The 25,324-nt window shown below is 40.4% G+C and overlaps 1 protein-coding gene across 1 annotated transcript; it reads right to left on the bottom strand.

Moving 5' to 3' along the window:
- Nucleotides 1–23,926: 23,926 nt before the first annotated feature.
- LOC110906396 lies at nucleotides 23,927–24,448 on the bottom strand. The gene has a single exon (XM_022151535.1). The coding sequence runs from the start codon at nucleotides 24,446–24,448 to the stop codon at nucleotides 23,927–23,929; it is 522 nt and encodes a 173-aa protein (XP_022007227.1).
- Nucleotides 24,449–25,324: the final 876 nt, after the last annotated feature.

The raw sequence follows: 25,324 nt of genomic DNA, 5'->3' as shown, positions 1-25,324 counted from the left end.
TGGTAGTATGGTAAAGCACACCTTGCGTTACCCCTACTACTTATGCCCCGTGCTTTGGTGTCACGCTTTGTTGACATGGCCAAAACCCTTGATCATGCTTTTAAACGTTATGACACCATTAGAACTTCACTACGATCTCCGTGCACTGATCAAAATAATCCCGTGTGCACCCGCGATTAGTTGTTCCTTGCACGTATATCGTACCTCATTCTAAGAGTGTTGTAAGGGTAAAATACATTATATAGTACATAGTGCTAGCGTTTAGGTGGTGCTAGAGTAAAAGAGAAATAGAGTCCACATGCGACGATAGATGAAATAAGCTCCACACATAAAAGGAAATGATAGCGATAAGTCGTATTATTACAACAACATTAGAAGCAAAATAACGTTGCTGTGGAGGACACTTGAGGAGACTGCGGCTGTTGCTGACTTCCTTCAGAGTTACGGTCCTGCGCGGCAGTGCTGTGTATGATAACCATACCAGTTGTAATTTGTGTAATAGCGACAATTTGCTTCTGGCGGGTGATGATACGTGCACGTGAAACACAGGGGATGAGGCCCATTGTAAGCACGTTTCGGTTGAACTGGGACTGATTGGAGAGGTTCGGGTTGCGGCAGTCCAGTTGTTGATGAGTCTGGGCTCACGGTCTCTCGTTTGTGGCTTGGTTGTGCTTCCTGAGATGATGCAGTGTCGTTGTCGGATTCGCCTGATGATTTGGTGGGAACATTGCCGGAGCAATCCTTAGAAAAGCTTTCAGAGGAGCTGTCAGATGATTCCTCGATCGATTCGCCAGAGGAATCGTCGGATAAGTTGATGATGATTGCTTGACGAGCTTGTTTGTCAGGCTTCTTGGAGAAAAACCCGTCCAAGACTCGTTTGCTGTTGATCTCTGCGGCTAAACGGTAGGCTTCTTCGATGGTAGCAGGTCTTGCAGCTTCTTCAAAATCTCCCACACTCTTAGGTAAGCCGCGGAGGTACTTCGCGATGGCTTTCCTTGGAGTGTCAACTTGACTTGGGCAGATTGCACTAAGCTGCTTGAACCTTGCTGTGTAGTCAGCATTGTCACCTCCGGTTTGCTCGATTTCCCAAAATTCGTTTTCTAGCTTCTGGACTTCGTGAGGGGGACAATATTCTTCCTTCATGAGTTCCTTCAGCTCGTCCCAAGAGAGGGCGTAAGCTGCGGAGATCCCACGTTTGTGGCGTTCGGCGGTCCACCAGTCGAGTGCTCGCGATTGAAATACCCCGGTAGCACAAGTAGTACGGAAACTATCGGGACACCCACTTTGTCGAAGGGTGACCTCGATAGAATCGAACCACTGAAGCAGTTGGGTCGCACCTCCTTCACCAGTGAATTCCATCGGGTCACAGGCTTTGAAGTGTTTGTAGAGGAAGGTAGATTGCGGCTCTTCCGTCTTAGAGTCCTTCGCGGCTCGAGCGTTGCTGAGAGAGTGCACTTGAGCGACAATTTGAGGAACGAGCTTGACCACTTCCCTGGTCACAAGCGAGGCAATCCTCTTATCGGCGCTTCGTTTGGCTCTTCTCCTAGCTGTTCGTTTCGAGATAGAGTTGTTGGAAGGCATCTAGACAGAGAGAGATTTTGGAATGAGATTCGATCATAATGATTTCTTGTTTATGATGCGATTGAGCGCGGTCGAAACTTGTAACGTGCAATATAAATAGACTTCACATAGGAGCCACATAGGAGACACGAACTTCCTAGATTTTCACACAATGTCTTGATCGTACTTAGATATAGATAGTCGTAGTTCTTACTTATTCACACATATATTACGGTTTAGAATGCGCGAGAACGCGTTAAGAGAGGGATTGCGAGAGAAATCGGACATTAGTTTTGTTGCGATCATTCGGTCTTTGTTTTGGATTGCGATGGCTGTGCGAGTTGTGCGCTTTGTAAAACAGGGAGCAAAAATTGATAATCGCAGTTAAACACATAAAACGTAACTGAGTCCATCAAATCGTAAAATCCGGTGAGTAGTAGGCTTATTAAGATACTCGGAGTGCCTCGGGTGTTTAGGCGTCGACTACCCAAAGTAGCTCAATCACACACAACAAGTTCGTGCACACGCGTTGACTCTGGGGGTTTTGCTTCCACTGGGATGCAGCTCATGGCATTCATCCTCCAAGTCATCGCGACGCTCGAGTCATTGTGATGGTCGAGTCCCTAGTGAGAGCTTTTTGAAAATATTTTAGGGAGTGGAACGGTTCATTAAGGTACGGGTTTCACTCCTTACTTAACAGTTTCGTTCCCAATTTGTGGTTACGCTCATCGAATGAATCCGAGAGCTTCACTAGAATTTCGAAAGGGAGGCTTTCGTCGAGGTATGGATGTCACTCCTGACTCAATGAAAGATCCTCGTGCTAGAAAAATGCGCTGAGTGAGCAATCCTATCGAGAGTTGCTGGTTTTCACACCTGGTCTCGACTGGATCGCTCGGTTGTGAGATGCGAGTATTTTCGAAAACATGTGTATTATGTCTGCCTTAGGAAAGGCTAGTAGTATTCCAGCCTTAGGAAAGGCTTCTTCGTGTGAAGTTGTAATATGCGGGGTTCACACAAGGTCATAGTTTTTGCAATTTCGATCAGAAGCATCAGGTAGGCGCAATACAAACCCTACTGGGTTCGTACGAGGCAGCCTATGGGTGGTTAGACTATAGACTAGTTCGTTCTCTAAGACGTCGACCCGGACTAGGTCGAGTCTCGCCTAATTCTCTATAGTTATGGCTCTGATACGAATCAGATTACTCAAGAGACTCCATAACAACTATATTGCGATAATATCCATTACATTTGTCATCCCATACTAACAAACAATACGATCACATAAGTTATCATAGATTTCTTGTCCTCTCGAACAATTCAAATCCGTCAACTTAGAATTTAGGTGTGTTTCTAGACTTCCTAGCTTGATTTGATGTAGACTTCGACTAATCCTGCAACATACGTTAAAATATTGTCAATACAAAAGTATTGGCGAGAATACAGGTATGATATGTAATAGTATAATAGATTAAAAGTGTTGCGAATTTCCATATGCATAAACATAATACACGACATATATACTCACAAAATTGATACTACCAGCTAAGTCCTCGATGCTCGACTCTTCGATGGCATAACTAGACCCCGTCGGGCGCAATAGTACTATACTAGTCTAGGTGGGACGTCACGAGTATAAGTCCTAGCATACATGCAACTAGCATCACGTATATCTATGCAAACAGTTATTCGCAAGTGATAGATTGACAATTTGAATCATTCGTTTGATAAGTTTGATTTATAAGGAACGCATGTTACACCCAAAATTCGATAAAAGGGGTCAAGTATACTCACAGTGCCTATTCGGTTGGATTGACGGGATGGTGCCTGAGAATGTCCTGATTTCAGACTAATCACATAAGTATTGGGTTACGCGTTAAACGGTATCGAATTACGTGAATTTGGACGAAAAATTGAACTGAGCTGGCCCATTCGGATGGACCGCTCGATCGGCCGGGCTGCTCGATCAAGTGGGCCGTTCGATCGAGTGGGCCGTTCGATCGGCTGGTCCAGCCGATCGGCTGGGCCGCTCGATCGACTGGGCCGCTCGATCGGCCAGCCTGTCCAGCTGTTTTCGATGATTTTCGAGTGCTTTTCGGTGTTTTTGGTCGAGACGTTGTTGTGACGCGTTGAACAACTGAAATTCCATCAATTCCGACCTGTTCTATCGGCCGGGAATCACCCCGTTCCATCAGAACTGGCCGTTCTTGGCGGTTATTCCGTGTTTAACCCAAAATTGGGCGTCTCTTCGGTAGGAATCAGATCCCTGACCAACACGACACTAAGAATGAGTAGAAGGTCGGTCTAAGCTCTGTTTCTACCATTTTTGTGTATAGATCAGATATGAAAACCTTGATTATTCTTGGAAATCCCTGGGTTCTGAGTTGTTCTTGGTGGAATGAGGCCAACACTTGAAGTTCATAAGAACCTTGTGATGACATCACTCTGAACATCTCAATCCATGGCTTTTTGATTAGAAAACGTAGATTTGGACGAGATTCATGAAGAATCGCATGGAAACCGTTCGGATCTGAGTTGTTCTTCATGGGATGACATCACCTTTGAAGAACTCCATGGTGACATCACCCTAGAACACTCCGAATCCGTTGATTTCACGGTTAAAAGTCGGATTTTGAGAGATAGAAAGATGAAGGATTTTATTTAGATCAAGGAAGTACAAGATTTGAGTTGAAAACTTACAAGAATCGCGAGAAATCGGAAGATTAAGGGGCTGGAACGTCTTGGTCGGGTAACAGCAGCAACAACAAGTGTTTGAGGGTGGTAGAGGGGTATTTATAGGCAAGGGAGGAGGAAAAAGGAGGAAAGGTGGGCCGGATCGGCTGTCTGTCCGATCGGCCGGCCCAGCCGATCGGCTGGCCCGTTAGATCGGGCGGCCCAGCCGATCGGCTGGCCCGTCCGATCGACTGGCCCAGCCATTTGGCTGGCCCGTCCGTACGGAAGCCCTGGGTCCTCGTTTTTGGCGCGATTTCGACTGTTTGGGCCGTATTTTCATATATTTATATAATTATTTAATTATTTATTATAATTAATTACAAAAGGTCGCATATACGCATTTATATATCCAATATTCGGTGTGATGATCGATTTACGCGTGCCTTCGAGTGCGTTCTTCGATGTGATGTGCCACAATGATTATCGGGGCACTACTTGCTCGTGTTGCCGTCATCGTCATGATGGCTGGAGACATGGTACTCACCCGATAGTCTTTGTTAGCGTTGCTTGTTTACGTTTTGACACCTCACGGTTATCGAGGAGGGTAGATTAAGCCCTCACTCAACATCATCGTGAGTGTTATGATTTATTGAAAATAGGTTTGTAATAGCGATAGAATATGCGTAATCATTCGATTTTACTTCGATTTAGCGATAGATCTGATATAGTTACATTATGATCCGAATCTCTGGTGCTAGGCGTAACGAGTGTATCGAGTAGTAACAACGCACGAAAGTGCGGGTTGTTACATTATGGAAATACAAATTTCTTTAATTCTGGATAAAAGCCCTAATAAAGGAGGCACTTTTAAAATCTTGAAAAGATACTATTTATGGGAAATAGAAAATTTTCTCCGGCAAAACTGGGTATAGAGTAGCAGACTCTCCAGCTTGTCCGGATATACTGAGATTACCTCTCTGGCGTGAACCGGATAAGACGGGGTATATAGTATGTCAAACAAGTGACAATATTTCCCTAAATAATATCATGACCTAATATATGACTTGTTTTTGGAAATATGAATCCGTTAAATACATTGACCTTATAGAGGGTATGTATATTATAGCATGTGAAATATATGATTATATAGATATGTATATCTATAAGGAATTCCAAAAGCCAAATAGGAATAAAGCACAAGCATATGTGTCTAAATTTCTTTATCAGGAATCTCTTTTCCAATATCAAACATTATTTTGTTTAATCATTTACCTCGTAACTCGTACAATGAGAACCCTTTAAAGTTGGGATATCATCAAAAGTATAAGAATTTCCAATACGTTACCATAAACTATTAACTCAAGTAAGAAGCATATAAAGTTGTGCTAATACACAAGAAAACACATGAAACTTAAATTATACGTCCACAAAGGTCAAAGTATATCACATACGACTTCCAAGGCAAAACCTTTGAAAAATATAAATTAGGCACGATGACACCAATGCTAATTCCGTCAGTAGAAAAACTACTAATCAAAATGAAGCACTTTGCCATATGATCCTACAACCGACATAAATCTCGCTGAGGTACGTTGTAACAAGATTTCACAATTATCGGTGCACAGTATAATCAGAGTCATAATTATTATTACTGCAAAAGGAGTCATATACCTTTGCAAATTCCCTATTTTATTTTATTCAACATTTCCTGGTAATGTCACTTAATAAACATTCCAGATAAATTTTTTAGATTTCTTTTCGTTGAAATTCTGACTTCTGCATATAATAAGTTGACTTTCGCATTTCTACTTCCTCTAATAGTCATCATATCATGAGGATTTCTTTCATAGTTGCAAATATTGATCTATTTCATTTCTTGGTAAATCCACACGTTACACATGCTCTGTTTGTTGCGAGTATGATTTGCTTGCTTTATGAAGACCACTGGAGGGCTTCATTTGATTTATCAAAACTCAAATATCATTTCGCTTTTTGCACTATGAATCGCATTATTGTAAAACAGTGACTCATTGATATCAAGTTAATGAATTTTGTTAAACCATTGAGGTAAAGAATTTATATTATATATATATAAAAAAAATTATATTGAGATATACTCTCATTTAAGTTTATATTTAAGTTATTTATTAATAATTTTATTATTAGTAATAAATAACAGAAGTGTTAGTATTATTTTTAGATACTAGAGTTATTATCAGGGGCATGTATTGAATAGCCTAGCCTTAGTTAGGCATGAACTGGCCACCTATGCTTAAACAAGGCAGCACTAACCAATATCCAACCATGATAATGACTAGTTAATGTATATAAATTAAGTTATCACACTTATTTAGTAAATTTTAATTATATAAAAATATATATACTTTGTACTGTAAAGAGAAAACATATTTTCATAAAACAATACAAGAATTAGAAGGACGAATAAAATTATATAAATAATTATGTATCACATGTTTTGTGGTAACTATGTACCATAACACTTGGCAAGAAAATAACCATATAAGAATAATATAGTAGTCATCAACTACGTTAGGTTAGGAGAACATTGTAATATATAAAGAATAGTCCCTGTTTTCACTTATTTACAACATTTGTAAATACATTTTACAACGTTATATGATTTCAAAATGAAAGTAAGTAATCACATAGAATCGACCCATTAAGTGTTATATATTTACAAAATATTTTACAAATACTTTTGTACAGTAAATATTTTTACACCTTTATTTACAACTTTCATTTAAACGTTATAAATAATAGTGATTTCTTTTACAAAATAATAATACTAAATTATTTTGTAATGTAATAACTTCATTACGGTATTTTAAAAATAAGTTATTTTACCTAGTATGATAAAATACTATAATATTTATTTAAAAGTAGTGACCATTTACATATAGTAAAAATGTGTAATAAATAATATATATTACATTTGTTTTACAAATATAATATAAATTGGTCATGCCAAAACAACTTGTTCTTATTATATTTCGATCTATAGGACATAGTATGAAAAAAAAATATGGTCACTAATAGTGTACTATCACATTGTTTCATAATTAAAACAACTTGGAACTTTAAACAATGATACACTAACTCTATTTTCTTTCCGTATATCCTTACAATTCACTCATGTCAGCACATTGATTTTCTCATATCATAATTTAATATTTGACAAATCATTTTTCATGCCTTTATTTCAATTGGAACCTGTCAATTCTAAAGTCTTACTCAGTTGCCAATCAAAGTAAGCTTTCTATTGACAAAGAATTTTTATTGATTCTAAAAGTCCTTCACATTCATTCTAAATATCTGTTAATCATATATCTTTTGGATTGAACCTAGTCACCTTAGAAATTATATCATTTCATCTCATTCCCTCCCTACTTCAATGGAAAGGGGGGAAGAGCCCTTTCACAGCCGCTCCTCTACAACTACCTTTCGCCCAAATCAATTTCTTGAACTAATTCAGTTGAATCTTTGAATCCTACTTATGGTACAACTCGTATTCACAAAATTAGATATTTTGATTCTGTGACATCTATCTTAATATTGTTTTATTGACTAAAATATAACATAAGTCTAAAAGAAATATCATAAATCAAATCTCGAGGATGAGATTTTTATTAAGGTGGGGAGAATGTAACAACCCTCATCAAAACTATTATTTATTGTATTATTTCATCCAATAGGAAACCCTAATTGAGACACCCATGTGATTCTGCACAAACCCTACAAATTTCAGAACAATCAGAATCAGGATCAGGGCCCCTAAAACTCAGGGGGGGGGGGTATTCCCTACTCAACGATTATCCTTATAAGTTACTATAAAAATCGAATTTAATCATTTCGTCGACTCAGCTAGCCTACACACACACGCGGCAAGACTATAGTGATCTCGTGTCCCTTACGGACCGTAAGGAAAAAAATGCTTACAGTCCGTAAGCATGTTAATTTTCGTGTATAAATAGCAGACATTAGGACTTGAATTCTGGCGATTGAACGACGATAAAATTCAAATCGTACGCAGAGATATCGTCCAAATACTCAAAAAAACACACACGAATCACTAAGTAGTATAGCGGGGTGCTGCTGCGATACAGGGTATTAACTCGATCGCTACTACGATTCAATGTCCGATCGATTGAAACTATCCAATGGATGTTTTAGTACTATCCTTTGTCATTTGTTGTGATTCCGACAGGATGTTTGAGTACCACCCGAATTCGGGGAATACTTTGTCATTCGTTGTGAATCCGATGGATGTTTAAGTGATTGCACTTTGTCATTCGTTGTGAGGGTTTTAATCCCGTGAGTTATCGTAATTGCTGTATTAAGTTACCTACCTAGTTCGTATGCACTAGGTTACAAGGTTAAATCAATAGGCTAAGCTCTGCCTGTATAAATCTGCAATATATCAAGGATTATCTGTAGACTAAACTTTGGCCATATGAATCTGCATGCTTATAATGTGAGTCATTCTCTTTTTATCAACTGTTTTACAAAACTCCAAATTATTTTCAAAGTTATAATTACAGGGATTAAGTCTTTGTAATCACCAAGTTACAGCCGGTATGTGGGGTTTTGTATACATTACTTGATAATCTTCACCATTGGGGCAGCCAATGGGTGATATGACCATAATCACAGACACCATTGGACAATTAGAGGGCCAATGGGTCGAGTGACAAAGTACCGTGGGTAGTTGGTTTGATATCAGAAACATTGTAATCGCTCTTAATACTGTGAATTATAACAAATGTGTCGTTTTCAGTAAACTGAATGATTCACTCAGTATTTTCCGCTGACAAAACCTTTTTAAAACGTGTTTCAGGTAATTACAATAGATTGGAGTAAAAGATGGATACGGCACTGAAAGGCATCAAGAAGTGGCTTATTTTATTAATTAAATCAAAATAAAAAAAAGAAAAAATATTATTTTATATAATTGGGTTTATCCCTTATTAAAGCTACCTTTGTAAAACATGGGTTTATTCCATCAATCTAATAAATAAAATCCGGTGTTTTCTAAACTCTGATATTTTTTTTCCTAACTCACGGTCCTGATGAAATTTCCGCTGCAATATTTTTCAAAAATAATCACCGGTAACAATGGGCTGTTCGCGGCTCCCGATTCCGTCTAGGGTGGGTCGGGGGTTGTGACAATTTCCTTGTAACCTTAAGATGGGCAAAAGTAAAACCGATCCCTATCTCTCCCCCGAATGCCCCCAACCACTTCTTTTAGATGACACAACTTTCGAAGAATTATGTCAGCTCGAAGAAATAATTCTCCAAATATTAAAAGAGCTTGAGATGAAAACTAGTTATTCATCACAAGACAACAATCAAGGAGAATTATTGGGGTCGCATTCGGATTCTAACAACATCGTCGATACCGAAAGCACCTCTACATGAGGGATAGTCGTCCCTGTGTCGATTGTGCTGTGAACGACTCTCCATCGGTCTCCGCCAAAGACCAAGATCTGCTGGGATCTTCACACACACCCTACAAGGTATATTCCAAAGAAGGTTCACAACAACCATCTTGTCTTTACCACTTTTGTCTCTTGCCTTCTTCTCTAAAAACTCCTCAAACCTCCATTAAAGCTTTAAACTTCCATGTCTTCAAGTTTTATTGTGATATTTGCTAGGTTTTTAACCAAGGAATCTTATTAAAAATAAGTTTTATAACACTGTTTTAAGTTATTTATGCTCAGAAATGTCTCAAAAGTCAGAAAAATAGTTTAAAACACTAAGATTCCTTGTTTCAAAAATATGCAGAATGGTGACCACGGGGCCGTGCCCAGCGAACACGGGGCCGTGGCCGGAGTTACTATTCCATTACTTTGAACTTTTCGATTTATTTTCTTAGAATGTCAAGCTGGTACAACGGAACATCTTCAGCTCACTCAAGAAACGATCGAAGGGGAAGAAGAACATCGGTGGAAGACTCCTTGGTCAACTATGTGTATTCCTTGCAAGAAGCCATTGATGAAATGACATCAGTGGAGGAAGCCTTAATTGACCGTATTCACCATTTGTCAGTGGGATTAAAGGGTTGCCTCCAAGAAGTCAACCTTTTGCACCAAAGGTTGAATATTCTTGCTTCACCTCCTATGGTGCCAAATCGTCAGACAAGGAGGGTGGAATGTAATGCCAGAAATCTTTATTCCAGCCGAGTGGAATGTCATGCCTCCGGAACCTCCTCTAAACATACTACACGGGGTTCCGGTAGCCGTTACGCCTCCTCCACAAGTCATTGTGGAGAACGAGCCCGCCTTCTTTCTCCCTAGGGAGATAGAGGAATGGCTCAATGACATTTAAAGGACATCCCCCGGTTTTCGAGTTCTACAAAGCCCTTAAGCACCGGAAAGTCATTCCCGGGATTTTGTCATTCTTATAATAAACAACATCCAGGATAGAACTCCTTAGTGATTTAGATTTCCTGCATTTTATGACTTATCTATCTTAGTACCGGCGTAATATTTTCTCTCTCCCGACGTGTCACCTTCCGATAGGCTGACCCTCTGTTTTTTGACGGTCTACTACCCCATCGCATTAAATGCGATGGGTATAAATAGTTGGGGGATTCCATCAGACGTTCAACATTTTACTCCAACTCCTTAAAATTTCCAATTTCAAAATTCTTTTTCCCCTCTTCAAATTACTTCTTATCTTCTTGATTCTTTTGAGAAAATGTCAACCGGTACTAAACCCACTAATACGAAGAAGAGGAAGTCGAAGCCAAAGAACCCTCCTGGCCCAGATCAGGCTGTAATTAACTGGAGGAATGAAGAACTGCACAATATAATTCAACAATTTTCATATCCTTCAGATTGGGGTATCCAATTCCCTAATCCCGGTAGTACGACTTTAGATGCTCCCCCCGGCTACATGACTCTTTATGCAGACTTTTTCCGGGAGGTTAACTTCCGGTTGCCGATGTCGAAGTTTATTGGGGATGTTTTGACCGGTTATGGGTTACATATTTCTCAGATAAACGCGTTGGGTTTGCCCCGGATTACTCATTTTGAGTTTATCTGCCTGGCTCAAAGGGTAGAGCCGACGTTTGAGAAGTTCAACGTTTTTTATTATGTGACTTACACCGGAGGTTTCTATTCCTTCAACTCCCATACTGCTGGTGTGTTGCCTTGTAGCCGAGACCCTCCGAAGAGTCTTCACGACAGGAAATAGAAGTTTTTCTACATTCGTCGTGGGGTTATCCCGATCGACATGCATTATCGATCGGAAAGTGAGGGTGTGCTAAGGGTTGCGGTATCTATAGCTTTTGCTGATGAAGACTGGTACAAGACTTTGAGCCAGAGGGCTACTCCGATGATTCAATTGGAAGAGAAGGCCCTTGTTGCGGCTGGTATGAGTATGTTATGGGTGCCTCGTGATCCTCGAGCTTACCCAGTTTATGCACACAAGGGGAGAGGTATTGCTCCCATACTGTTTATCTTCTTATTTCTTTTCTTCTTTATTAATCTCACATGCCATTATGTTTTTCAGCAGGGTATAGTTTGATGAATGTTTTCGACCCGAAAGTTGCTGGTGGGATGGCTGTGGCAGCATTACGTGAGGGTGAACCGGGGTGGATTGCTCGGATCAGAGACAACTTTTTGCACCCATCTAATGAGAGCATGAGTGCTTACAACAATTTCAAATTAGGTGTTGTTGAGAATGAATCCGATTTTGATACCATTGCTACTCGAGAGGAGCTTATTCTCCTTTCGAGTGAGGAATCTGTTGGTTCATCTCATGGGCTTATTCACCATTCCTCACATGCAGGTCCACAACAAGGACCTCTTCAAGAGCCTGCTAGTGAAGGTGTACTCCTCTTGTTGTGATCCAACTGTTGCTGCTGCTGAACAAAAGGAAACTAGGAAGAAGAAACGAGAGGAGAAGACGACAGAAGGGGAGAAGACGACGGAAGGGGAGAAGACTCCTGAAGAGACGGCCAGCGCACCGACTCGTAAGCGTTCTTCTAACGTCAACCTATTGGGCTATGTTGTTGTTTCTGACTCATTGTCTGGTTTAAACGCAGGGGTCAAATGATCTGCTCCTGACCCAGATGATGATGTCACCCTGACCGAGATGTTGGCCAAGAAGCAGAAGGTTCTTGAAGATAAAAAGCGTGAGTTAGATGCGCAGGTTGCTGCCGTCTTGTCTGAGAAAAAGTTGAAATTTATGGGTGAGACTGTTGCACCCTCTGAATCTGAAGTTGACCTTGGGGTTTTTAGCAAGAAGTCTGGTAATCTTCTTGAGAAAATATTCAAAGCATCCTCCGCCCCTCGAGGTATGATTTCTCTGTTACTTATGTTTAAATTTTGTGTATCCTTCCTTCCCTCTTAAGGATAATTGTTTGTCCTTTGTTGCAACATTTGCCAAGTCTACCCGTTCTGGGTTAAGGTTGATATCTCCAAGATTACTCCGCCCACATCTCCTCCCCTATTCCATTTGATGTATCGCCTCCTCACCCTAGCCCAAAGGGAAAGGGTAAGGAGGGCAATGTTGAGGGGGATGCTGTGGAGAAGGTGGTGCAGAGTGTTGCTCCTGGGGTGGTGGTTCAGGAGGGTGGCGCTCGCATTGAAGGAGCTGAAACAGACTGGGAATCAAGCGAGGCCACTCCTCAAGGGACGATATACACTCGACATGGGCCACCTACTCCTGGAGGGGATGGTCCTTCTGGTAGCCGACAAGGTCCGGAGATTCGAAGGGTGAAAAGTGGTGGTTCATGGACGGATTATAACCCGGCTTGTAACGATCTCCCTCATGTCCCCCATTGGGGTTTGACACAAGGCTCCTAGATGGATGACCTTGGTAATTGTCATGAGTTTTACTCATTGTCACTTCCTCCTGCTGAAAGATTGTTCCAAAAGAATCGCCATCGTTTAGACCTCTTGGATGAGCACATCCATTCGGGTGTTAACTTTTTCTCCACTACACAAGAGATTGTGAAAGACTGGCAATCGATGGGTGAAGACATTTTGGAGTTTGAGGCTGCCAAGAAGGAGTTTACTGCTGAGAGGTAGGGCCTTCAATTCTGAGAAAAAAAGGTTGCTGTGGAGGGTTGCCGATGGTGAAGAGAAACTTGCAAAGGAAAAACAACTCAACGCTGACCGTCAGAGGAACTGGACAGCAGTGTGTGAGAGATCTAATCATGATCTAAAGTCTGCACGTGATGAGGGGGGTGAAATTAAAGGCTGAGAAGATTAAGGACAACCAAGAGTATGAGCGCCTGGCTGCTGCACACAAGGAGAAAGAGGCTGAGTCGCAGGCGCACATTGCAGCCTTGGAAAATACAGTTGAAGAGCAAACATCGCAGAACAAGGCTTTGGAGCTCTTGACTGAGGATCTTGGCGCTGATTGCAAGTGGTTACTTGCAAGTGGCATCCCCTTGGTATGTTTCTTGTCATTTCAGCTTGTCTAATGTTCCTTCTTATTTGTTATTTTTCTTCTTTTGCCTTTTGTGTAGATTGCTGATCGATTGGTGAAGTCAGACAAGCTTGCGAAGTATATGTTCGAGCTTGGTGGTGCTGCGTATGATAGTGGACGCAAAGATGGGTATGGAGAGGGCAAAGCAGCTGCTATTTCTGTCGCAACCCCCGTCCCGTAATTACCCGGGAACGGGCGGCCGCGACTAATTTCAGTGGTATCGGTGTTTATCAGTTTGGCAGCGGAAATTACATCAGGACCGTAGTTAGGAAACATTTTATCAGAGTAAAATACCACACTTTTATAATATTAAACAAATGGGAAAATCCCAAGTTTCCAGTACACCCATTTTTATAGGGATAAACCCTATTTTATTTAACTGAAAACATCTCTTTATTTTGGTAACTTTTATAGCCACTTTTCCGAGCCTTCAGTGCTGTCCAGCTGGCTTCTATTTGGCTTTCACATTTTGTTACCTGAAACGCATTTAAAAACATTTTGTCAGTGGGAAATACTAGTGAGTGAATCCCAGTTTAATCAAGATAGGTAAAAACCGTTTACAGCATTGAGGGTGGTCGCGCAATTACATTTGTTTATTTTCTACTTTAATTACCACCCACGGTACTGTCAACTCGACTTGTGGTCATGTTACTACTCACAGTGTAGTAACAAATTTTGTATAGAAAACCCCAACATACCGACGATAATTGTAGAATACAAATACTCAATCACTGTTTAATATAATGTAAATCATTTGAGGTTTTGTAAAAACAGTTTGCAAAAAGGAGGATTACCCACATTGTTATCTTAGGGTTTTCCTTTGTGATTTCCTGGTGATTATCTATTAATTACACAATGCACACGCGTTAGTATAATAACCCAATATTTACATTAGTAATACCCTCCCCGAGACAGAATTCCAACGACTGCATCGGGCAGAACCTCGACAGCCGTTACGGAACCCTAGATCAATCGGGCAGCGTATCTAATACGTAACCGGGGGTTCTGATACTTACAACGAGGCAGAACTTCATTATATAGGGGAGGGGGTATAATGTGCGGGTATAGTGCCTACTATAGAGAATTTGAGAGAGAAAGTTGTGTGTGAACGATTTCAAATGGACAGCTGATGCCATCTATTTATAGTGCCTGATTCGGACTTCCTCGCGGCCCGCAAAAGAGAAAGGGAGGGCCTACGCGGCCCGCGAGCTAGGGTGGGTAGGCCCTAGCTTGTCAGGGTCATCCCACTAGGCTTGACATGATTGTGCCACGTGTCGGAACCGGGCTTCGCTTCGTAGCCAGGCGCTCGCGGCCCGCGACGGCTCATGGGGTATCTGTCGCGCCCCGTGAATACCCATTAAATTTCGTTTTTAATTAATTTTTATAAAATTAAAGGTTAGGGTCAGCTTTCGTATACGGGGTGTATTTTAGGACGTATAGGGACATTATAAATATATTAAGGGTGTCGGAAATATTTTGGAGGGTTTGTTATATCCTCCCCACCTTGTTTTAGAACTCGTCCTCGAGGTCTACTGGAACAGGTGTGGATATTTCCTTTGCATTTCTGATTCAAGCTCCCAAGTGTACTCTGGTCCTCTCTTGGAATCCCATTTTACTTTGACCAGAACTAATCTCTTGTGTTTAAGATTTTTGACTTCCCTGTCTTCAATCTATAGAGGCTTCTCTATAAATTTGAGTTTTTCATTTACCTCTATGTCCTTAAGAGGTACTATCAGTGATTCATCAGCTAAGCATTTCTTGAGATTAGATATATGAAATACATCATGTATTCCTGCCATTTCCTCTGGCAGTTGTAGCTGATAGGCTACAGGTCCTATTCTTCTAATAATCTCAAAGGGTCTAACATACCTAGGGCTTAGCTTTCCCCTTTTGATGAACCTTACCACTCATTTCAGAGGAGAAACTTTCAATAACACCTTGTCTCCTACTTGAAATTCCAATGGTTTTCGCCTGTTATCAGCATAACTCTTCTGTCGATCACGTGATGCTTTCAGCCGTTCCTTGACTTGAACAATCTTGTCGGTTGTTTCTTGTACTATTCTGGTCCAGATAGTTGCTTTTCTCCCATCTATGCCCAACAGACTGGAGTTCGGCACTTTCGTCCATAAAGTGCTTCGAATGGTGCAGCATTTATACTGGTATGATAGCTATTGTTGTAGGAGAATTCTATTAATGGTAGATGATCGTCCCAATTACCTCTGAAATCAATTACACAAGCTCTAAGCATATCTTCCATTGTCTGAATTGTCCTTTCGCTTTGTCCATCCGTTTGAGGATGATAAGCAGTGCTTAGATTTAGCTTGGTTCCCATTGCTTTTTGGAAACTTGTCCAAAAATGAGAGGTAAAACTGCTATCTCTATCAGATACAATTGATAAAGGAATTCCATGTAATGAAACTATTTCATTTACATACTACTTAGCTAACTGTTCCATACTGAAATTTTCCTTCATTGGTAAGAAATGAGTTGACTTAGTTAGCCTGTCTACAATCACCCAGATTGTATCATTACCTTTTCTTGTTTTGGGTAATTTGGTAACAAAATCCATTGTTATCAATTCCCATTTCCAAACTGGTATCTCTAACTGTTGCAACAAACCGGAGGGTTTCTGATGCTCAGCTTTAACTTGTGAACAGGTTAGACACTTAGAAACATAAGCTGCTATATCCTCTTTCATTCCTATCCACCAAATTTTTTTTCTTAAGTCCTGATACATTTTATCATTTCCAGGATGCATCGTATACTTGGACTTATGAGCTTCTTCTAATATACGATGGCATAGGTTTCCTAATTTGGGTATTCACACTCTTTTATTATGGAATCTCCAATTTCCATCTGTTCCTTGTTCTAATTCCTTAATCATTCCTTTCAACTTCTCAGTATCATCCTTGATTACTGATTCTTGTGCTTTCTTAATCTGGTCATTTAAATCTACTTGTATATTTAATTTAAGAGAACGCACTCTTTTTGGCTTTTCCTAATACTTTCGACTTAAAGCATCAACTACTACATTTGCCTTACCTGCATGATACTGGATATTGCAATCATAATCACTAAGAATTTCCATCCAGCGTCTTTGCCTCATATTTAACTCCTTTTGCCCGAAGACATATCTTAAACTCTTATGATCAGTGAAAATGGTAAACTTACTACTATAAAGGTAATGTCTCCAAATCTTAAGGGCAAAAATTACAGCTCCTAATTCCAAATCATGGGTTGAATAATTTTCTTCATGATTCTTAAGTTGTCTAGACGCATAGGCTATAACCTTTTGACGTTGCATCAACACACATCCATAACCTAATTTAGAAGCGTCACAATAGACTACAAAGTCTTCAGTTCCTTCTGGTAACACTAGTATGGGTGCATTGGTTAGTCTTTGCTTAAGAATTCTAAAGGCTTCTTCCTGTTTTGGTCCTCATTCAAACTTAACAGATTTATAGGTTAGCTTAGTTAAGGGAATGGCTATTCTAGAAAAATCTCGTATAAATCTTCAATAATAACCGGCCAATCCTAAGAAACTTCTAACCTCGGTTGGTGACTCAGGGGTTTTCCATTTGGTAATTGCCTCAATCTTTGTAGAATCCACATGAATTCCTTCATGATTGACTAAATGCCCAAGAAACTGCACTTCTTCTAACCAAAATTCACATTTTGAAAACTTAGCATAAAGCTTTTCCTTTCTTAATAAACTTAGAAGTACGTGCAAATGCTTTGCATGTTCCTCTGTACTTTTAGAGTAAATGAGAATATCATCTATAAAGACAATTATGAATTTATCCAAATATGGCTTACATATTCGGTTCATCATGTCCATAAATGCAGCTGGGGCATTGGTTAAACCAAATGGCATGACAGTAAATTCATAATGGCCATACCTTGTTCTGAAAGCGGTCTTAGGAATGCCCTCTTCCTGTACCTTTAATTGATGATATCCTGATCGTAAATCGATCTTAGAAAAAAATTGAGCTCCTTGCAACTGGTCAAACAAATCATCGATTCTCGGTAATGGGTACCGATTTTTAATCGTGACTTTATTCAATTCACGGTAATCAATGCACATTCGCATTGACCCGTCTTTCTTTTTGACGAACAATATTGGTGCTCCCCATGGTGATGAACTTGGTTGAATAAATCTTTTTTCCAACAATTCGTCCAACTGTTTCTTTAACTCCTGCATTTTTTCCGGAGCCAAACGGTAGCGTGCTTTGGCAATTGGTGCTGTCCCTGGTAGCAGATGGAATCTGAATTCAACTTCTCTATCTGGCGGTAGTCCTGGTACTTCTTTTGGAAACACATCTGGAAACTGGGATACTACTGGAATATCCTTAAGTTCCTTTCCTTTAGTGTTAATGATTATGGAAATCAAATACACTAATGATCCTTTTCTTACATAACTTGTTGTTTTCATTACAGAGATGAATTTCATGGATCTAGATGGCTTATCTCCTTTAATTGTGATCTTTTCACCCTTTGGTGAATTTACTTGAATTGACTTTTGATCATATAAAATACTAACTTTATTGGCTATTAACCAATCCATTCCTAATACAACATCAAATCCTACCAGATTCATTGGGTAAAGGTTTGCAATAAGCTTTTGATTTAAAAATTCTATTCTTGCTTCCTGCAAGATTTCGGAAATCTTAATGGTTTCCCCATTTGCTGTTTCTACTAGACACTCTTATGAGAGTTTAGTTAATGGTTGATTGAGAAGTTTGCAAAATGAAGTATTAATAAAACTTTGGTTTGCACCAGAGTCAAATAATACTTTGGTAAAAACGTCATTAACTTAAAACGTACCGGCGATCGCGTTCGGAATCATCTTTGCTTCTTCTGTAGTCAGAACAACTGCCCTAGCATTTTTAGTAGTCTTGTTGTTCATGGTTGGAGCTAGTTTCGGACAGTGTGGCTTAATGTGTCCTTTTTCTCCATAGTTGAAGCACACTCCATTACTAGGTTTCTTCCTACAATCTTCTTCTTTGTGTCCTGGCATCTTGCAGAGATTGCAGTAAGTGGAGCATCTTCCTGAATGCTTCTTCTTGCAGGCCTTACAGTAAGGTGCAAAGGTAGAACCTACATTTTCCCACGGTTGGAATTTCCATAACGAAATTCCTGGGTAAGCCTTTGAGCTAGGTTTCTCCTCTGGTCCTCTTCTCGTGTACGCACTAATTCATCAGTCATGGTGTTTGCTAGTTCTACCGCTTCTTCTATAGTTTGGAGTCTAGCTGCCTTGACTACATGCCTAATCTCCCCGATTAATCCCCAGATGTAACGGGAGATTAATATTGGTTCTGGTGAAGCAAGGGTTGGCACTATTCTAGCATATTCAAAGAATGTAGTAGTGTACCCCTTACTATCCACTCCAGTCATTCTAAGGTTTAAGAACTTATTTGCTATATGTTCTTTTTCATTGGGAGGGCATAATTTCCTTTCCACCATTTTCTTAAATTCCTCCCATTCCATATTGTAAACCCTGTCACTTCCCCTAGACTGGAGGATAGTGTTCCACCATTCTAAGGCTGAGTTCTTAAACAGATTGGAAGAAAACATTATCTTATCCTCTTCTGCGCACTTACTTATTTTTAAGATTGCCTCAGTCTTTTCTATCCAGCATAGAGCTGCAATGGGTCCTTCATTGCCCGGGAATTCTATCGGTTTACAAGACCAAAATTCTTTATAAGAACAACCATAAGACATGGTTCTTCTTCTTTTGGGAATGGGCACTTGAAGTATTGGTCCATTGTTTACGCTGTGATCTGGTTCAGTAGGTCGCTTACTACCGTTGTTACTTTTATTATCCGCTTTCTTCACCGTTTTAATAATATATGTCATCGCATCTATTATCCTTTGTGCCACTATGTGTTGGATGGCACTGTTATCCACTTGGTTTCCATTATTATTGTTATTCTGGTTATCGTTATTCTAGTTTTCCTGGTTCACTTTGTTGTCCATCTGAATTTTAAACATTTATCACATATTAATATCACACGATAATATTTAATGCAAACAATCACACAACAAGCATATTGATCAAAATCTCAAACATTGCGACTTTTACTCTATTTTATATTATGCATCTATATCTATTACAAATACAGCTGGAATTGAAAATACAATACTAGTATGCATCCGTAACTGTTATCTAGACATTACATATTTTTTTTTCAAACATACACACATATATATATATATATATATATATATATATATATATATATATATATATATATATATATTACTATTATTACTAATGATAGGGGTTCATCCAAAAGTCCATATTACGCTCGTCATATGTCCAGACGAGTCATTCCCCTATCTGCCTCATCCTTTCACTTCCTTCTAAAATCTCCTCACCAAAGGTTCGGAGTTCTTGCACATTCTCTGTGCTCATGGGTGGTGCAGGTGCTGGTATTGGGTTTGGGAACTGGGGCATCGGTTCTTCGTAAGGATAACGGTTCTCTAGAATTTCCCTGATGTATTGGTCGTTATCATAATAGGGGTCTAGAGGGTCCAGGTCTGGGTAAGCTATTAGGATTGGCATGGGTTCGTCTGGTATTGGGTAGCGTTGTTGGTAATCCCTATGGTCATCAAACCATGGGTCATAGTCTGGGGGATGGGGTGCTGGTACTCTGGGTATTTCTGCTGGGTCAAATCATGCATTGGAATTTGGTCTACTGGGTTTGGTTCCAAATCCATAGGTTGTGTGGGAAATAGTGGTAATGGTTGGGGTGCTATGAGTTGTTCTAGATTAGGGTCTGCAGCTGTAGTTGCTAAGATATGAAAATTTGCTAGACTCCTATTGAGCATATCCTAAGTGTGAGCATCTGTTTCTCTCTTAGCGGCTGCTAAAGCACGCTGTTGTTGTAACTTTTTCATCCTCTTCCTACGTTCATGAGCTCCTCTGCTGAACCATCCTCTTTTCTTAGGAGGGAATGGCTCTTCAGATTGTGCCTTGAACACGAAAATCCCATCTTCATAGTCAGCTGAATACCCTGAGAGGGTAGGCTATGAAGAGGTACCTTCGTTCCTAGGTGAGCTGGACAACTGACGGTAAGCGTCTGAAGGTCCTTGGTCGCTCATACTGTAAACTAACAAATAGTAAAATAACACAAAAGAATAATATACAGACATGCACGTAGTTCCGTAGATAATTTCATAACATTTTGAATAATATCTTGGTGTCAGCGGAACACTTCTGTGGCTGAATCAGTGGCTTAGCTCTGATACCACCTTCTGTCGCAACCCCCGTCCCCTAATTACCCGGGAACGGGCGGCCGCGACCAGTTTCAGTGGTATCAGTGTTTATCAGTTTGGCAGCGGAAATAACATCAGGACCGCAGTTAGGAAATATTTTATCAGAGTAAAATACCACACTTTTATAATATTAAACACATGGGAAAATCCAAAGTTTCCAGTACACCCATTTTTATAGGGATAAACCCAATTTTATTTAACTAAAAACATCTCTTTATTTAGGTAACTTTTATAGCCACTTTTTCGAGCCTTTAGTGATGTCCAGCTGGCTTCTATTTGGCTTTCACATTTTGTTACATGAAACGCGTTTAAAAACATTTTGTCAGTGGAAAATACTGGTGAGTGAATCCCAGTTTAATCAAGATAGGTAAAAACCGTTTACAGCATTGAGGGCGGTCGCGCAATTACATTTGTTTATTTTCTACTTTAATTACCACCCATGGTATCGTCAACCCGACTTGTGGTCATGTTACTACTCACAGTGTAGTAACAAATTTTGTATACAAAACCCCAACATACCGACGATAATTGTAGAATACAAATACTCAATCACTGTTTAATATAATGTAAATCATTTGAGGTTTTGTAAAAACTGTTTGCAAAAAGGAGGATTACTCACATTGCTATCTTAGGGTTTTCCTTTGTGATTTCCTGGTGATTACCTATTAATTACACAATGCATACGCGTTAGTATAATAACCCAATATTTACATTAGTAATACCCTCCCCGAGACAGAATTCCAACGACTACGTCGGGTAGAACCTCGACAGCCGTTATGGAACCGTAGATCAATCGGGCAGCGTATCTAATACGTAACCGGGGGTTATGATACTTACAACGAGGCAAAACTTCGTTATAATGCCCGGGTATAGTGCCTACTATAGAGAAATTGTGAGAGAAAGTTGTGTGTGAACGATTTCAAATGGACAGCCGATGCCATCTATTTAAAGTGCCTGATTCGGACTTCCTCGCGGCCCGCGAAAGAGAAAGGGAGGGCCTATGCGGCCCGCGAGCTAGGGTCGGTAGGCCCTAGCTTGTCCGGGTCATCCCACAAGGCTTGACATGATTGTGCCATGTGTCGGCACCGGGCTTCGCTTCGTAGCCAGGCGCTCGCGGACCGCGACGGCTCATGGGGTATCTGTCGCGCCCCGCGACGACCCATTAAATTTCGTTTTTAATTAATTTTTATAAAAATAAAGGTATTTAGGGCCAGATTTCGTATACGGGGTGTATTTTAGGACGTATAGGTACATTCGAAATATATTAAGGGTGTCGGAAATATTTTGGTGGGTTTGTTATAATTTCCAAAGAGAAAGATCACCAGATCGAGCTCTACAAGGTTGATTGCGCGGGTAATTATACGGCCAATCGTCAAGAGTGTGAATTCCTTAAGTTTGGGATTATAAAGGCCATCGAGAAACTGACCTGGAAGGGTATTGCGGTGGAAACTCTGAAGAAAGTGCTTAAGGATGCCGATGCGGAGACTGGTGGTGCTGGTACAAGTCATCAAGTCTAACTTTGTTGTTCTGCCGGCTTGCATGCCATGTATTGGTCTATAGACCATGTAATTTCAGACAATTTGATACTTCTTCGATGTTTATAAACGATATGTGCCACTCATGGTGTTGTGTTGTGTGCATAACTGCCATAATTTTGCTTGCATATTTGTTAAAATTTTAGTTGTTAAATTGTTTGTGTGAATTTTGATTGAGTTACAATTTGTGCATATGATATTTGCTTTGATCAGGTGCCGTGAATGAATGGTGGCTATGACAGGTTATTGTGTTTGATTTACCCGGCTGTGCACTTGGTCGTGACGAGCCTTGGAGGTTTACAATGTTTGTTCTCTCATTACGCCGACGCTTTGTTCACGAATGCCTGAAATATTACGAAGTGACCGTTGACAGGTTATTGGGTTAGATCGACCCGGCTGTGCACTTGGTGGTGACGAACCTTGGAGGTCTACAATGTTTGTGCTGCCTTGTCTACGATGCTTTCGTGTATAAGTGGGTATGAAGTGAAAGTTGGCTGATAGGTTTTATTGTGTGTAACTGACCCAGCCGTGCACTTGGTCGTGACGGGCCTTGGAGGTCTACAATGTTTTCTATCGTTAAGCCATCGATGTTTTCGTGTGCACCCAAAGTAATGTATGCATTTATAACAAAAATTCAAAAAAAAATCGGATGTAGGATAATCAACACTTCTTGTATATAGGATGTTTGTGTTGGGCCTATAGCCTTACATAGATAGGAAAATAACGTCTTCTGGTTACATGTAACACTTCCGTAATTGCTGGGCATTCCAAGTTCTTGGTACTTCTTTGTTGTCCAAGGTGCGCAACTGATATGCTCCTTTGCCTAGGACCCTATCGACGATGTAGGTTCCCTCCCATTTTGGAGCTAACTTGCCCAGCCTTTCAGTGTTACACGCTTCATTGTCTCTTAGAACGTAATCACCAGGATTGAAGGTGCAGATCCGCACCTTGCTGTTGGAGTACTTTTCCAACTTTGGCTTGTATTTTGCTTTGTTGATTGCCGCCATTTCTCTCCTTTCTTCCAGGAGATCCAGATCTAGCCTTCACTGTTCCTCGCTGTTTTTGGCATTCATGGACAACATTCGTGGGGATGGCAGACCAATCTCTACAGGTATTACTGCTTCTGACCCATACACCAAACTGAATGGGGTTTCGCCATTGCTCGTTTTTTTGCATCGTCCTGTGAGCCCACAAGATACTGGGTAGTTCATCCACTCAACCTCTTCTTTGAGTTACAAGTCGCACTTTGATACCATCGACGATGCTTTTGTTTATTGCCTCAACCTGGCTATTTCCTTGTGGGTGTGCCACTGAGGAGAACGTATGCTCGATATTTAGTTCTTTGTACCAGTATTGGAGGTCTTCAGATGCAAAGTTTGTTCCATTATCTGTGATGATTCTTAGGGGTAACCCAAATCAAAAAATTATCTGTTCCCAGATAAACCTTCGAACCACTGTTGCTGTTGTTGATGCCAAAGCTTTCGCCTCCACCCATTTAGTAAAATCACAACGACTATAATGAATTTTACTGCGCCTGGGGCTTCGGGAAAAGGACCAACCATGTCGATTCCCCATTGTTGAAACAACCATGCCGTCGTAATAGGGACTAGTTCGTTCTTTGGTCGTAGAGTTTTAGGCGCGTGCCTCTGACATCCGTTACATTTTCTTAACACCTTTACTGCATCTAAATGCATCCCTGGCCAATAATACCCCGCATTCATCACCTTTGCAACTACCATCCTAGGACCCGCGTGGATGCCACAAATCCCTTCATGTACTTCACGAATCAAGTAATTAGCATCTTCAAGGTCTACACAGCGAAGTAGGGGTCCTAGGTAAGTTCTTCTGTATAAGATGCCATCAGACATTTGATAATGTTCTGCTTTGTGTTGTATCTTCCTGGCCTCTGCTTTGTTTTCAGGTAAGAACCCTGAGTGAAGGTACATAATGATAGGGGTCATCCAGGATGACGATCCTAGTTGGATGACACTGACTTGTCTCAATGGAACTGACGGGTTTCTCAATACTTCAATGCGCACGTCCTTGGCTAAGTGCTGAAAACTCGTAGACACAAGCTTGCTCAGGGCATCTGCATGCTTGTTCTCACTTCGGTTGATGTGATGGATGTTGAAAGAGTCAAAACTTTGTAGCAGGTTTTTGCTTGATCGAGGTATAACGCCATGACGTCACCTTTGGTGTCATATTGACCGTTGATTTGACCTGCAACGAGCAGCGAGTCAATGTGCGCTTCTAGGTGTTTGACTCCCATTTTGATTGCTAAGCGTAACCCCGTGAGAAAAGCTTCGTACTCTGCTTCGTTATTTGTACTCCTGAAATCCAATCAGATAGCGTACGAAAATTCATGTTTTCTGGGTTCACCAACCTTAAGCTCGCCCCTGCACCTGTCACACCCCAACCGATGGCGGAAACATCGGGGTAAGGCGCTGAGCGAAACAGATTGTCCAGGAGAATCCATAACAACTATAATTACCAAATATTTAACGTCATGTCCCATACCATAACATACAAAGTAAAACAGCTATTATAGACATAGTTCTCAAAGACAATAATATTGTTCTGACAACTCAAATTTATTTAGTTTGTTTCTATACCACCTAAGGTTGATTCCATGACATCCAGCAATTAAGAGCATCTTAAACACCTGTCACATACGTTAAAATAGGTCAATACACATGGTGTAAAGGTGAGTATACAAGTTTAATAGTATATAGTAACGAAAGCGATTTACACATAACCAGCATGTAACACGTAGAAATGTGAAGCATGTAAGCTATCGACAATGAATATGCACAGACATGACT

Source organism: Helianthus annuus, chromosome 14 (assembly GCF_002127325.2).
Source record: "Helianthus annuus cultivar XRQ/B chromosome 14, HanXRQr2.0-SUNRISE, whole genome shotgun sequence".
NCBI classification, from domain to species: Eukaryota; Viridiplantae; Streptophyta; class Magnoliopsida; order Asterales; family Asteraceae; genus Helianthus; species Helianthus annuus.
This window is presented reverse-complemented; position numbering and strand designations above follow the sequence as displayed.

What these genes read in the sequence shown, in the direction of transcription:
- LOC110906396 (XM_022151535.1), bottom strand. Translation starts at nt 24,448, where the DNA reads ATGTACCTTCACTCAGGGTTCTTACCTGAAAACAAAGCAGAGGCCAGG.